Source organism: Chiloscyllium plagiosum, unplaced genomic scaffold (genome assembly GCF_037043375.1).
Source record: "Chiloscyllium plagiosum isolate Xiang-an unplaced genomic scaffold, Cpla_swu_hap1 HiC_scaffold_1, whole genome shotgun sequence".
Taxonomy (NCBI): domain Eukaryota; kingdom Metazoa; phylum Chordata; class Chondrichthyes; order Orectolobiformes; family Hemiscylliidae; genus Chiloscyllium; species Chiloscyllium plagiosum.
Window position 1 is genome coordinate 103,388,811 of NW_028270139.1, and position 14,895 is coordinate 103,403,705.

At 44.0% G+C, this 14,895-nt stretch overlaps 1 protein-coding gene and 1 long non-coding RNA gene across 5 annotated transcripts in view; one reads left to right on the forward strand and one right to left on the reverse strand.

Annotated features, from left to right (window-relative positions):
• The window catches only part of dnajb5 (DnaJ heat shock protein family (Hsp40) member B5), a 76,826-nt gene extending 65,095 nt beyond the window's left edge, over positions 1 to 11,731 (reverse strand). Inside the window, exons 1-2 of the mRNA XM_043687782.2 lie at positions 11,650 to 11,731; positions 11,231 to 11,486 (exon numbers count right to left, since the gene is read on the reverse strand). Of these exons, the coding sequence (XP_043543717.1) occupies positions 11,231 to 11,441 (211 nt within the window). The 5' untranslated portion in view covers positions 11,442 to 11,486; positions 11,650 to 11,731. The remainder of the gene's footprint in view (positions 1 to 11,230; positions 11,487 to 11,649) is intronic.
• LOC148152178 (uncharacterized) overlaps positions 1 to 14,895 on the forward strand; it is a 112,771-nt gene that overhangs the window by 87,152 nt on the left and 10,724 nt on the right. For 2 of the 4 annotated variants that reach the window (XR_015757811.1, XR_015757807.1), the window contains one exon: positions 11,681 to 13,022. This is a non-coding gene — a long non-coding RNA (uncharacterized LOC148152178). Of the gene's footprint in view, positions 1 to 11,680; positions 13,023 to 14,895 lie in introns of those variants that run through there. The other 2 variants (XR_015757810.1, XR_015757813.1) reach the window with 2 other exon arrangements.

Here is a 14,895-nt window from a genome sequence, read left to right on the forward strand (position 1 = left end):
GTTAAGGATCAAAGTTGTAACTTTTGTTGCAAAATACTTAATGTTTGGATGCCTCTGCTCTGTCTAAGTGACAAGAATAGGATCTGCAACAAAAGGTGTAGTCCAAGCAGCTATTTTCAATATTACCCAATAACTTACAGTCTATATTAAGAATATAGTTCAATATCTATTTTCCACAACAAGTAATAGGACAGAAAGATTGGAATGGGTCAGGAATCTAACCTCATGCACAGCAGATAAGGGGACAACTATGAGACAGGATGTGGTCAATGAAGGACTAAGGGTGTTATACTTAAATGCATGCAGTATATGAAACAAGGTAAATGAGCTTGTAACAGATTGAAATTGGTGGGTATAATGTTGTGGGCGTCACAGAGATGCAGCAAGACAATCGGCTGGGAACTAAGTATCTGTGGATACACAACCTATCAAAAAGATAGGCAAATTGGCAGAGGGTGTGTTGCTGGAAAAGCGCAGCAGGTCAGGCAGCATCCAAGGAGCAGGAGAATCGACGTTTCGGGCATGAGCCTTTCATCAGGAATTTCCTGAAGAAGGGCTCATGCCCGAAACGTCGATTCTCCTGCTCCTTGGATGCTGCCTGACCTGCTGCGCTTTTCCAGCAACACATTTTCAGCTCTGATCTCCAGCATCTGCAGTCCTCACTTTCTCCTAAATTGGCAGAGGGGGCAGGATATCCTTATTAGTATGAAACCAAATCAAATCGATAGCAAAAATGATAAAAAGGTCAGTTGGCATAGAATTTGTTTGGGTAGAGGTGAGGAACTGCAAAGGAAAAGAAGACCCTAATGGGAGTCATGTACAGATCCCCGAGTTGTGGTCAGGGTCTGGGGCAGAAAAAAATCAGACATGGAGAAAAGGCATGTAAGAAAGGCACTATTACCACAATCATGGGGTCTTCAATAATCAGGTGGACTGGGAAAGGTTGGTAGCAGATCCCAAGAAAACAATGTATCAGATTTTTTGGAGCAGTTTGTGGCAGATCCCATGAAGGAACAGACAGTTCTGGATCTGATGATGTGTAATCAAGGCAGACTTGATTAGACAACTTAAGTGAAGGAACCCTTAGGGGTCAGTGACCACGGTATGATAGAATTGACCTTGCAGTTTGAGGGAGAGAAGCTGGAATTAGATGTAATTGTAATATAATTTAAAAGGTCACTACAAAGACACAAGGGAGGACCTGACCAGGGTTGACTGGAAGGGGAGCCAAGCAGAAAAGACAGTGGAGCAGCAATGATTTAAACCAGTAAGGTGAGGAAGTAGGACTCAGGGAGATAGTGAGGAAAGAGATCAATCTGAGACTGGTACAGTTGGGAAAGGAAGTGAGTCAAACAATCAGGCCAGAAAGGAACAAAGCAGAGAACAAGGTAGGACTGATAAATTAAACTGCATTTACTTCAATGCAAAAGACCTAACAAGGAAGGCAGATGAACTCAGGGCATGGATGGACAGGACTGGCAGCATAATATTCCAGGATACAAATGCTATATAAGAAGGATAGAAAGGGGGGGGGGGGCAAGAGAGGAGGGGGAAGAGGTGTTTTTGATAAGGGATAGCATTAATGTTAAGGATCAAAGTTGTAACTTTTGTTGCAATATACTTAATGCTTGGATGCCTCTGGTCTGTCTAAGTGACAAGAATAGGATCTGCAATAAAAAGTGTAATCAGAGTAGCTACTTTCAATATTACCCAATGGCTTGTAGTCAAAGAATACAGTTCAATATCTAATAGGACAGAAAGAATGGAATGGGTCAGGAATCTAACTTCATGCACAGTGGTTAAGGGGACAACTATGAGACAGGATGTGGTCAATGCAGGACTGAGGGTGTTGTACTTAATGCACGCAGTATATAATATAAAAGGTATATGAGCTTGTCATGCAGGTTGAAATTGGTGGGTATCATGTTGTGTACTTAGGGAGGATATTCCTGGGAATATATCCAGGAAGTTATTTGGGTGGACCTGAGAAATAAGAAAGGGATGATCACCTTATTGGGATTGTATTATAGACCTCTAATAGTCAGAGGGAAATTGAGAAACAAATCTGTAAGGAGATCTCAGTTGTCTGATAGAGGATTTTAACTTTCCAAACATAGACTGGGATTGCCATAGTGTTAAGTGTTTAGATGGAGAGGAATTTGTTAAATGTGTACAAGAAAATTTTCTGATTCATTATGTGAATGTACCGACTCTTGGGAAATAAGGCTGGACAGGTGACTGAGATGTCAGTGGGGGAGCACTTTGAGGCCAGCGCCTATAATTCTGTTAGTTTTAAAATAGTGATGGAAAAGGATAGACCGGATCTAAATGTTGAAGTTCTAAATTGGAGGAAGGCTAATTTTGACGGTATTAGGCAAGCTGTACAGGTCATTGGTTAGGCCACTGTTGGAATATTGCATGCAATTCTGGTCTCCTTCCTATCGGAAAGATGTTGAGAAACTTGAAATAGTTCAGAAAAGATTTACAAGGATGTTGCCAGGGTTGGAGGAGTTGAACAATAAGGAGAGGCTGAACAGGCTGGGGCAGTTTTCCCTGGAGCATCGGAGGCTGAGGGGTGACCTTATAGAGGTTTACAAAATTATGAGGGGCATGGATAGGATATATAGACAAAGTCTTTTCCCTGCGGTTGAGGAGCCCAGAACGAGAGGGCATAGGTTTAGGGTGAGAGGGGGAAGTTATAAAAGAGACCTAAGGGGCAACATTTTCACACAGAGGGTGATATGTGTATGGAATGAGCTGCCAGAGGAAGTGGTGGAGGCTGGTACAATTGCAACATTTAAAAAAGACATTTGGATGGGTATATGAATTGGAAAGGTTTGAAGGGATATGGGCTGGGTGCTGGCAGGTGGGACTAGATTGGGTTGAATATCTGGTCGGCATGGACGGGTTGGACCAAAGGGTCTGTTTCCATGCTGTACATCTCAATTACTCTAACTTTCAAAAGCTGATTGGGGGCAGATGTTTGCAGGCAAAGAGACAGCTGGAAAATGGGAAGCCTTCAAAAATGAGATCGAGTGTCCAGAGACAGTATATTCCTGTTAGGGTAAAAGGAAAGGCTGGTAGGTGCAGGGAATGTTGGATAACTAGAAAAATTGAGGCTTTGGTTAAGAAAAAGAAGGAAGCATATGTCAGGTATAGATAGGAGAGATTGAGTGAATCCTTAGAAAAGTATACTCCTACTGCTTTTATACTCAAGAGGGAAATCAAGAGTGCAAAAAAGGGACATGAGGTAGCTTTGGCAAACATTAAGGAAAAAAAAGGGAACTCGGGAGAGAATTGGGCCGCTCAAAGATCAGCAAGGCAGCCTATGTGTGGAGCCACAGCAGATGTGGGAAATACTAAATGAATATTTTGCATCAATGTTTACTGTGGCGAAGGACATACAAGATAATAATGTGGGGGAATAGGTGGTGACATCTTGAAAAATGTCCATATTACAGAGATGGTGGGGCTGGATATCTTAAAACATATAAAAGTGGATAAATCCCCAGGACCTGAACATGTTTACCCTAGAACTCTACGGGAAGCCAGGGAAGTGACTGCTGGGCCCCTCGCTGAGATATTTGTATCATCAATAGTCACAGGTGAAGTGCCGGAAGACTGGAGGTTGGCAAACGTGGTGCCACTAATTAAGAAAAGGTGGTAAGGAAAAGCCAGGGAACTGTAGACCAGTGAGCCTGATGTCAGTGGTGAGCAAAATGTGGGAGGATCCCGAGGGACACGATTTATGTGTATTTGGAAAGGCAAGGACTGATTAGTGATAGTCAACATGGATTTGTGTATGGGCAATCATTTCTCACAAACTCAATCGAGTTTTTTGAAGAAGTAGTAAAGAGGATTGAGGAGGGTAGAGCAGTGGATGCATTCTATTTGGATCAGTGATGCATTCTATATGGATCAGTAAGGCATTCTGAACAACTTCTCTTTCCAATCCTCCCACTTCCTCCACACCAAAGGAGTAGCCATGGGCACCCGCATGGGCCCCAGCTATGCCTGCCTCTTCGTCGGATATGTGGAACAGTCCATCTTCCGCAGCTCCATTGGCACCAACCCCCACCTTTTCCTCCGCTACATCGATGACTGTATTGGCGCTACCTCGTGCTCCCATGAGGAGGTTGAACAGTTCATCCACTTTACTAACACCTTCCACCCCGACCTCAAATTTACCTGGACTGTCTCAGACTCCTCCCTCCCCTTCCTAGACCTCTCCATTTCTATCTCGGGCTACCGACTCAACACGGACATTTACTATAAACCGACTGACTCCCACAGATACCTAGATTACACATCCTCCCACCCTGCCCCCTGTAAAAACGCCATCCCATATTCCCAATTCCTTCGCCTCCGCCGCATCTGCTCCCAGGACCAATACCAATACCAAACAACCCAGATAGCTTCCTTCTTCAAAGATCGCAATTTCCCCTCAGATGTGGTTGACGATGCTCTCCACCGCATCTCCTCCACTTCCCGCTCCTCCGCCCTTGAACCCCGCCCCTCCAATCGCCACCAGGACAGAACCCCACTGATCCTCACCTACCACCCCACCAACCTCCAGATACATTGTATCATCCTTCATCATTACCACCACCTCCAAACAGACACCACCACCAAGGATATATTTCCCTCCCCTGTCAGCGTTCCGGAAAGACTACTCCCTCTGTGACTCCCTCGTCAGGTCCACACCCCCCACCAACCCAACCTCCACTCCCGGCACCTTCCCCTGCAACCGCAAGAAATGCAAAACTTGCGCCCACACGTCCCCCCTCACTTCCCTCCAAGGCCCCAAGGGATCCTTCCATATCCGTCACAAATTCACCTGCACCTCCACACACATCATTTACTACATCCGCTGCACCCGATGTGGCCTCCTCTACATTGGGGAGACAGGTCGCCTACTTGCGGAACGTTTCAGAGAAAACCTCTGGCACACCCACACCAACCAACCCAACCGCCCCGTGGCTGAACACTTTAACTCCCCCTCCCACTCCGCCAAGAACATGCAGGTCCTTGGCCTCCTCCATCGCCAGACCATGGCAACACGATGCCTGGAGGAAGAGCACCTCATCTTCTGCCTAGGAACCCTCCAACCACAAGGGATGAATGCAGATTTCTCCAGTTTCCTCATTTCCCCTCCCCCCACCTTATCTCAGTCTCAACCCTTGGACTCAGCAACGCCTTCTTGACCTGCAATCTTCTTCCCAACCTCTCTGCCCCCACCCCCTCTCCGGCCTATCACCCTCACCTTAACCTCCTTCCACCTATCGCATTCCCAACGCCCCTCCCCCAAGTCCCTCCTCCCTACCTTTTATCTTAGCCTGCTAGGCACACTCTCCTCATTCCTGAAGAAGGGCTTATGCCTGAAACGTCGATTCTCCTGCTTCTTGGATGCTGCCTGACCTGCTGCGCTTTTCCAGCAACACATTTTCAGCTCCATTCGACAAGGTTCCCCATGGGAGACTGGTTAGCAAGGTTAGATCTCATGGAATAAAGGGAGAGCTAGCCATTTGGATACAGAACTGACTCAAAGGTAGAAAACAGAGGGTGGTGGTGGAGGGTTGTTTTTCAGACTGGAGGCCTGTGACCAGTGAAGTGCCACAAGGATCAGTGCGGGGTCCACTACTTTTTAATCATTTACATGAATGATTTGGATGTGAGCATAAGAGGTATAGTTACTAAGTTTGCAGATGACACCAAAATTGGAGGTGTGGTGGACAGCGAAAGTGGTTACCGCAGTGTACAACGGGATCGTGATCAGATGGGCCAATGGGCCGAGGAGTGGCAGATGGAGTTTAATTTAGATAAATGTGAGGTGCTGCATTTTGGAAAAACAAATCTTAGCAGAACTTATACACTTAACGATAATGTCCTGGGGAGTGCTGCTGAACAAAGAGACCTTAGAGTGCAAGTTAATAATTCCTTGAAAGTAGAGGCACAGGTAAATAGGATAGCGAAGGCAGCATTTGGTATGCTTTCCTTTATTGGTCAGACTATTGAGTGTAGGAGCTGGGAGGTCATGTTGCGGCTGTGGAGGTCATTGTTAGGCCATTTTTGGAATATGGCGTGTAATTCTAGTCTTCATATCGGAAGATGGTATGAAACTTGAAAGGGTTCAGAAAAGATTTAAAAGGATGTTGCCAGGGTTGGAAGATTTGAGTTATAGGGAGAGGTTGAATAGGCTAGGGCTGTTTTCCCTGGAGCATCGGAGGCTGATTTTATAGAGGTTTATAAAATCATGAGGGGCATGGATAGGATAAATAGACAAGGTCTTTTCCCTGGGGTGAGGGAGTTCAGAACTAGAGGGCATAGCTTTAGGCTGAGAAGAGAAAGATATGAGAGACTTAAGGGGCAACTTTTTCACGCAGAGGGTGGTATGAGTATGGAATGAGCTGCCAGAGGAAGTGGTGGAAGCTGGTACAATTGCAGCATTTAAAAGGCATCTGGATGGTATCTGAATAGGAAGGGTTTGGAGGGATATGGACCAAGTGCTGGTAAATCGGACTAGATTAGGTTAGGATATCTGGTTGGCATGGATGAGTTGGACCAAAAGGTCTGTTCCCGTGCTGTACATCTCTATGACAGGAGTTTCTGGGGGTAATTCAGGAGGCACAGCAGAAATTCATCCCAAGGCAGCAGCAGCATATTATGAGGAGGATTAGGCAACCGCGGTTGATAACAAAAGTCTGGGACAGCGTAAAAGCAGAAGAAAAAAAAAAGTATACAAGGTGGTCAAGATTTGTGGGAAGTCAGAGGATTGGGAAGAGTTAAAAATCTGCAGAGGACAACTAAAATAACCAACAAAGAGAGAAGATGAAATAGGGTAAGCTAGCTAGTAATATAGAAGCTTGCACTTTTTTCTGGATATCTAAAAAAGGTGACAGTCAGGCAAGAGTTGACACTGTACAATTCGAAAATGAGGCTGGAGAAGTAATTGGAACAAAGAAACAACAGAGAAACAAAATCAATACTTTGCAACAATCTTCACAGTAAAAGATACTAGTTGCACACCAGAACTTCAAGACAGTTGGGGGGGTAGAGGTGAATGTTGTAGCCAGCACTCAGAATAAAGCACCTGGAGAATTTGAAAAGTTATGAAGATGGATAAATCACCTGGATTGAATGGACTACATCCTAGGATCCTGAAGGAGGGGATTGTGGAAGCATTGATGGTGATCTTTCGGAATCACTGGAGTCAGGGAGAATCTCAGCAGACTGTAAAACGGCTAATCTAACACCTTGTTTAAGAGGGGGGTGAGGCAGAAGATGGGAATTTAAAGGTCTAAGTGGCTGCAGTTATTGGTAAGAGTTTGAAGTCCACTATTAAGGTTGAAATTGCAGAATATTAGAACAGAATTGTAAAATAGGGCGCAGTCAGCAAGGTCTTGTCAAGGTGAGATCACGTCTGACAAATCTAGAAATCTTTGAGGAGATTAAATGAAGGAGAACCAGTAGACATGATCTATCTGGATTTTCAGAAAGCCTCTAATACGTTGCTAAATATATAGCTGCATGGTGGTTCACACTGCTGACTCGCAAGGCCAGGGACCGGGTTTGATCCCAGCCTCGGGTAACTATCTGGAGTTTGCACATTCTCCCCATATCTGCGGGTGATCCAGTTTCCTCCCAAGTCCAAAGACGTGCATGTTAGGTGGATTAACCATGGAAAATACAGGGGTAGGGTAGTCCGTGGGTCTGGGTGAGATCCTCGGCACACAGTCTGGACTCAAATGGGATGAATGCCCTGCTTCCACACAGTAAGGGATCCTATGATTCAGTCAAATAAGGTAGGAGTGTTAGGGGTAAAGTAGTAGCATACATCAAGGATTGGTGGAGATAAAGAAGCCTCCTGCAGGATGGCAGCCAGTGGAGTTCCACAGGGATGAATATTGGAGCCATAAGTATTCATGTTATACATTAATGATGAGAAAGTGAGGTCTGCAGATGCTGGAGATCAGAGCTGAAAATGTGTTGCTGGAAAAGCGCAGCAGGTCAGGCAGCATCCAGGGAACAGGAGAATCGACGTTTCGGGCATAAGCCCTTCTTCAGGAATGAGGAAAGTTTGTCCATCAGGCTAAGATAAAAGGTAGGGAGGAGGGACTTGGGGGAGGGGCGTCGGAAATGTGATAGGTGGAAAGAGGTCAAGGTGAGAGTGATAGGTCAGACTGGGGTGGGGGCGGAGAGGTCGGGAAGAAGAATGCAGGTTAGGAAGGCGGTGCTGAATTCGATGGATTAGACTGAGACAAGGTGGGGGGAGGGGAAATGAGGAAACTGGTGAAATCCGAGTTCATCCCTTGTGGTTGGAGGGTTCCTAGGCGGAAGATGAGGCGCTCTTCCTCCAACCGTCGTTTTGTCCAACCTACCTCCGTCTGGCGATGGAGGAGTCCAAAGACCTGCATATCCTTGGTGGAGTGGGAGGGGGAATTGAAATGTTGAGCCACAGGGTGGTTGGGTTGGTTGGTCCGGGTGTCCCAGAGGTGTTCTCTGAAACGCTCCGCAAGTAGCCGGCCTGTCTCCCCAATATAGAGGAGGCCACATCGGGTGCAGAGGATGCAATAGATGATGTGTGTGGAGGTGCAGGTGAATCTGTGGCGGATATGGAAGATTCCTTTGGGGCCTTGGAGGGAGGTAAGGGGGGAGGTGTGGGCGCAAGTCTTGCACCTCCTGCGGTTGCAGGGGAAGGTGCCGGGAGTGGAGGCTGGGTTGGTGGGGGGTGTGGACCTGACGAGGGAGTCACGGAGGGAGTGGTCTTTATGGAATGCTGATAGGGGAGGGGAGGGAAATATATCCTTGGTGGTGGGGTTATACATTAATGATATAGATGAAGGAGATAAGGACATTGTTGCTAAGTTTGCAGATGATTCAAGGATAGGTGGAGGGCAGGTAGTGTTAAAGTGGTAGGGAGTCTGCAGAAGGACTTTGACATGCTAGGAGCATGGGCAAAGAAGTTGCAGATGGACTACAACATAGGAAAGTGTGAGGTGTGCACTTTGATAGGAAGATGAAGCATGGTCTATTTTCTAAATAGGGAAGTGCTTAATAAATCTGAAACTCAAAAGGGACTTAGAAGTCCTAGTTCAGGATTTGCTTAAGGTTAAAATGTCGGCTCAGTTGGTCGGAAGGCAAATGCAAGGTCAGCATTTATTTCAAAAAGGGCTAGAACACAAGAGCAGGGTGAACTGCTAAAGCTGTACAGGATCTGGTTAGACTATATTCAGAATATTCTGAGCAGTTTTGGGCCTCATACCTAAGGATGGATGTGCTGGACTTGGAGGGGGTCCGGAGAAAGCTTACAAGAATGAGCCCGGGATGAAGGAGTTGTCATATGATGAGCAACTGAGGACTTTGTGTCTGTAATACATAGAGTTTATAAGAATGAGGAGTGATCTAATTTAAACTCAGAATACTGAAACCTGAATAAAATGGACACGGAAAAGATGTTTCCACTAGTTGGAGAGACTAGGACCAGAGGGCACAATCTCAGAGTGAAGGGACGACCCTTACAACTGAGATACGGCAGAATTTCTTTAGCCAGAGTGGTGAATCTATTGAACTCATTGCTGTAGAAAGCTGTGTAGGCCAAGTCATTGAATGTCTTTAAAAAAGAGATACACAGGTTCTTAATTAGTAAGGTGATCAAGGGTTATGCAGAGAAGTCAAGAAAACGGGGTTGAGAAACACATCAACTATGATCAAATGGCTGGGCAGATGTGGTTGGCTAAATGGGTTGAGAGAGTGGTGCTGCAAAAGCACAGTAGGTCAGACAGCATCCGAGGAGGAGAATCGATGTTTCGGGCATAAGTCCTTCATCAGAAATGATGAAGTGCCCTGATGAAGGGCTTATGCCTGAAACATCAATTCTCTTGCTCCTTGGATGCTGTCTGACCTGCTGTGCTTTTCCAGCACCACACTCTCAACTCTGATCTCCAGCATCTGCAGTCCTCACTTTCTCCTAGTGGTTGGCAAAATGGCCTAATTCTGCTCCTACATATTGTAAGACTCCATTTTCACTTTGCTACTCTTTAGGGTTTGGCCATAACACAAACAAATAACGACGAACTTATTTCCCAAAGCCTCTGTCAGGGGTTCAAATTTTGTGCAAAGAATTGAGCACAAAAAAAATTTAGCCAAAGCATGAATGCAGTAGGAAGGGAGTGGGGCATCTGAGTTTGCAATTAAGAAATGAAACCGAGATCCTGTCTACCTTTCTGGCTGTAATAAATCCCATGAAACTATTTATAACAGCAGGAGTGTTATCCCTGGCATCTCGACCAATATTTATCTTCCAACTAACATCTCTAAAAACAAAACTAGTCATTAGCAGATTGCTGTTTGCCTATAGTTGCTGCCACATTTCTTATATCACAACAATGATGACACTTCAAAAATACTTATTGGCCTGTAAAGTGTTTTAAGACATTCTGAAGTCATGATGAGTGCAAGTCTATATTTTATTACTCTTCAATGGAACTGTTGAAATGCAAACATTATTCTTTATAATTTGATCTGATTTTAAAAGTTATTGGCTCTCTTAGGATTTGGCCTCATGTGTGAAGAGTTTGATAGTTTTAGACATTCCAAGAAAGTGAAGAATATATATAAAACTGGTTACAATCAGTTGCTCGTATTATTTCCCCAGGTTAACTGTTTATACAGCAAACCAAGAAAAAGCTAACAGTGAATTGACAACACACAACATAGTGTTAGACTAAACAAGTAGAAGATAATTCATAAATAAATCAAATAATGACAGAATAGTCGTACCACTAATTCCAAATATAACAGCAAATACTAGAATAACTTCACTCCAACAGAGGCTGTACCAAACTGCTTACACTGCCATTTAACGTTAATTGGCAGTAGTGCCCTTCAGCTTCGTTATTTTGAGTCCTGGTCATATATCAATGACAATGACAAACTTCTCTCCTTCAAAAAATCAAACAAAATCTAAAAACTTCTGTTTAAACATAACGGAGTGCAGGCATTGGAAATATAGGTACAAATGTTCATAAAAGAATAAACTGCACTGATGAGAACAATAATCATTCTGTGATAAAATTTGGAGGCAGGCTTTTCATTTTTATACATTTCTTTTTCTCACTGCAATGGATTGCAACACTCAATTGTCACAGGCAGATGGTTCCAAGCTGCCGCTGCCAGAGAATGCCTAAATGCAGGAAGACACAGGTAAATGGTCAGCTGTAAGGACACTCACCTTCTTCCCCATACTGATCATAAACAGATCGCTTCTTTGGGTCACTGAGTACTTCGTAAGCTTCGGCCACCTCTTTAAATTTCTCCTCGGCATTAGGCTCTTTGTTTTTATCTGGGTGAAACTTCAAGGCCATTTTCCTGTAAGCTTTCTTAATTTCATCGTCACTGGCTTCAGAGCTGATACCAAGGGTAGTGTAGTAATTTTTACCCATGATTTTGTTTTAATCCGAAACGTTGAACAGCCAGTCGCGATTTTTCTGAAGGAGGAGAAAAAAAAACCATTTTATTAGCGCAAAAATGCATAATTTCTGTGCTTTAAAAAGTTCCAGCCAGGAACTAGCGCATGGTAAAACTAGAAACACGCATCAAAACTTTACTTTGAACTCAAAGATCTTGAGCCCAAATGCCAAAATTTATTACCGTTAAATAATGTTTGTTTTCTCCCTTTAAGCCAACACGTCAACCAGAACCACGCTACCGTGCTACCTAACTTGTCAGCCGCTTGAATGCCGGTGGATGCGTCATAAACCCCGCCCACTCAACTGTTGATTGGACCATCTTCTCCATCACCGCCCCAAACGTTGTTTTCATTTAACTGGCCCACCCGCCGCTCTCCGCAGATGATTGGTGAATGCTGATGTCGATCATTTGACTTTTTAAAAAAATCGGCGGCCAGCAGGTTCGGCTGCAGAGGATGAGTCATAGACTGGAATTAGAGCGGAGTGCTCACGGCGGGTGGGGGAGTAGGCAAAAGGAGAGAAACTTCCAGAAACATTCCGGCACAGCAGCGCTTCCGTTCTGAATTCGCCTGCACAGGGAAGCTAGCTGATGGTTGGATGATTTTCAGTCGGTCCAGTTGAACTGAAGGAAGACAAATAGCTGCTATTTTTTAAATCGTTATTGATTTACTTTGATATTACGATGTTCTGATACTTTGAAGGGCAATAAGGATAAGTATGGCTATTTGATTTCCAGCCTCGCTTCCTTTGCGGCTCGAGCTATTTGAGTATGACTTATATCATTTTTCTCGCCTGAATCTACCATAACCATCCATTCAAATGTATGTCGGTTCCTGAACTTCATCTATAACAATTGCCCTTGATAGCATACTTTTGGGTGGACAAAGTTAGAAATCATACGACACCAGGTCCAACAGGTTCATTTGGAAGCACGAGTTTTCAGAGCGCCGCACCTTCATCAGGTGGCTTTGTATCTTCAGAAGCCCCAGTTTGATTTCCGGCAATGGGAAATTTTGGCGAGTGATGTTTTCTGATGTTGAGATTTCAAGAAAAAAAATCCACCAGTTGGAATTTATGAGACAATTCACTGACAGCCGTTCCGAGTAACCTTTGCATTTTCGGATAGGTGGATTTCTGGCCAGTCAGTTCTACATAATCAAAACTCTTTTTCACTCGTTTTTTTTTAGTTTTAAAATAAACTACCTATTCTCAAAGCTGAATCCTCTCAGCAATTTAGCTGCTAATCTCCAATCCAGCTTGTTTGTAAATCCTAGAGTCAGACAGAATGGAGACAGACACTTCTGTCCAAATCATCCATGCTGATCAGATATCTTAAACTGATCAATTTCCATTTGCCAGCTTTTGGCCCACAACCTGCTAAACCTTTCATATTCATGTATCCATCCAGATGCCTTTTTAAATGTTAAAAATCACACAACACCATCTTATAGTCCAACAGGTTAATTTGGAAGCTGCTCCTTCACCAGGTGGTTGTGGAGAATAAGATTGTAAGACACAGGTAGGCAACAATGAAAAGTGGCTGAGTAGAGGCTGATAGCTAAGTTCGGTACCCATGAAGATGGCCTCAGCTGGGACCTTGAGTTCATGTTACACTACAGGTGACCCCATTGCACTATATGTCACCTGTAGTGAGACATGAACTCAAGGTCCTGGTTGAGGCCATCCCTATCCCCAGCTTCGGCTTGGCCACTTTTCATTGTTGCCTGTCTGTGTCTTACAATCTTATTCTCCACAACCACTTGGTGAAGCAGCACTCCGAAAGCTAGTGCTTCCAAATAAATCTGTTGGACTATAACCGGATGTTGTGATTTTTCACTTTGTACACCCCAGTCCAACCCTGGCATCTCCAAATCATTTTTAAATGTTGTAATTGTACCCACCTCCACCTCTTCCTCTTGTAACTGGTTCATATACTTCCCACCCTCTGTGAAAATGTTGATGCTCAGGTCACTTTTAAACCTTGCCCCTCTCACCTTAAACCTGTGCCCTCTAGTTTTGGACTGCCTATCCTGGGAAAAAGACCTTGACTATTCACCTTATTCATGACTTTATAAACCTGTAAAAAGTCACCCTCCAGATTGTGAGGCGGGGAGGGGTGGGTGAGAGGAGGCTGTTCAGCCTCTCCCTGTAACTCAAACCCTCCAACTCAGCAACATCCTTGTAAATCTTTTCTGAACCCCTTCAAGTTTAAAAAAATCTTTACTGTAGCAGGGAAACAAGAATTAAAAGTAGTAATTTACATGTCTTGATATAAAATCAATTTGGTGGATTTGATGTCACCATCCTCGTTCATGGGAAGGATCCATAGGGCCTCCTTGATCTGGAATGGTAGAGAAAATAATTTAGTAATCTAATGTGATGATGCTGCCATCTAAAACAATATGTAGTTTATGACTTGACACCAATGATGTGAAAGTTACAAGAATGCAACTTTTAAAAAAATGTTTTGTGATTTACATGTGAAAGAAGTGAAACTATCATGGTATTCAAACAGATGAAAGACTCAACAGACAATCAAGGTATTTTTCAATGTATAATTTCAGTTACATCACACTAAACTTTTGCTGTACATTCTGTGCCTTACATTTGTGTCCACCACAACCACCTGATGAAGGAGTGGCGCTCCAAAAGCTAGTGTGCTTCCAATTAAACCTGTTGGACTGTGACCTGGTGTTGTGTGATTTTTAACATTGAGAGTATAGACATTGTTATGGAAGCCATGAGGGAGACCTTGATATCAGATTTTACTCTCAAGTCACAAAGTTGAGATTATATAGGGCAGGGTATTAAGCATTCCTCAACATTAACCCTTTCAGACCTCTACAGCCTTATATAGCATTCCCCATGTGTTTTTTTTCTCCATGTAGTTTTTGACTTCCTGGCTCTGTATCAAACTTAACTTAGAGACATGTTCACTGACATAGATATCTTCTTGCCAGTTCTGAGTTATTATTTTTCATAGAGTCACAGAGGAGTAGAGAATGGAAACAGATGCTTCAGTCCAAATTGTCCATGCCGACCAGATATCTTAAATAAATCTAGTCCCATTTGCCAGCATTTGGCCCATATCCCTATAAACCCTTCATATTCATGGAACCATCCAGATGCCTTAGAAATGTTGTAATTGTACCAGCCTCCACCATTTCCTCTGGCAGCTCACTCCATACACGCATCACCCTCTGTGTGAAAAAGTTGCCCTTTAGTTCTTTTAAATCTTTCCCCACTCACCTTAAAACTATGCCCTCTAGTCTGGACTCTGCTACCCTTGAAAAAGACCTTGGCTATACACCCTATCTATGCCCCCATGATTTTATAAACCTCTATAAGGTCACCCCATCCGCCTCCAATACTCTAGGGTAAACAGCTCCAGCCAATTCAGCCTCTCCCTATAGCTCAAACCCTCCAA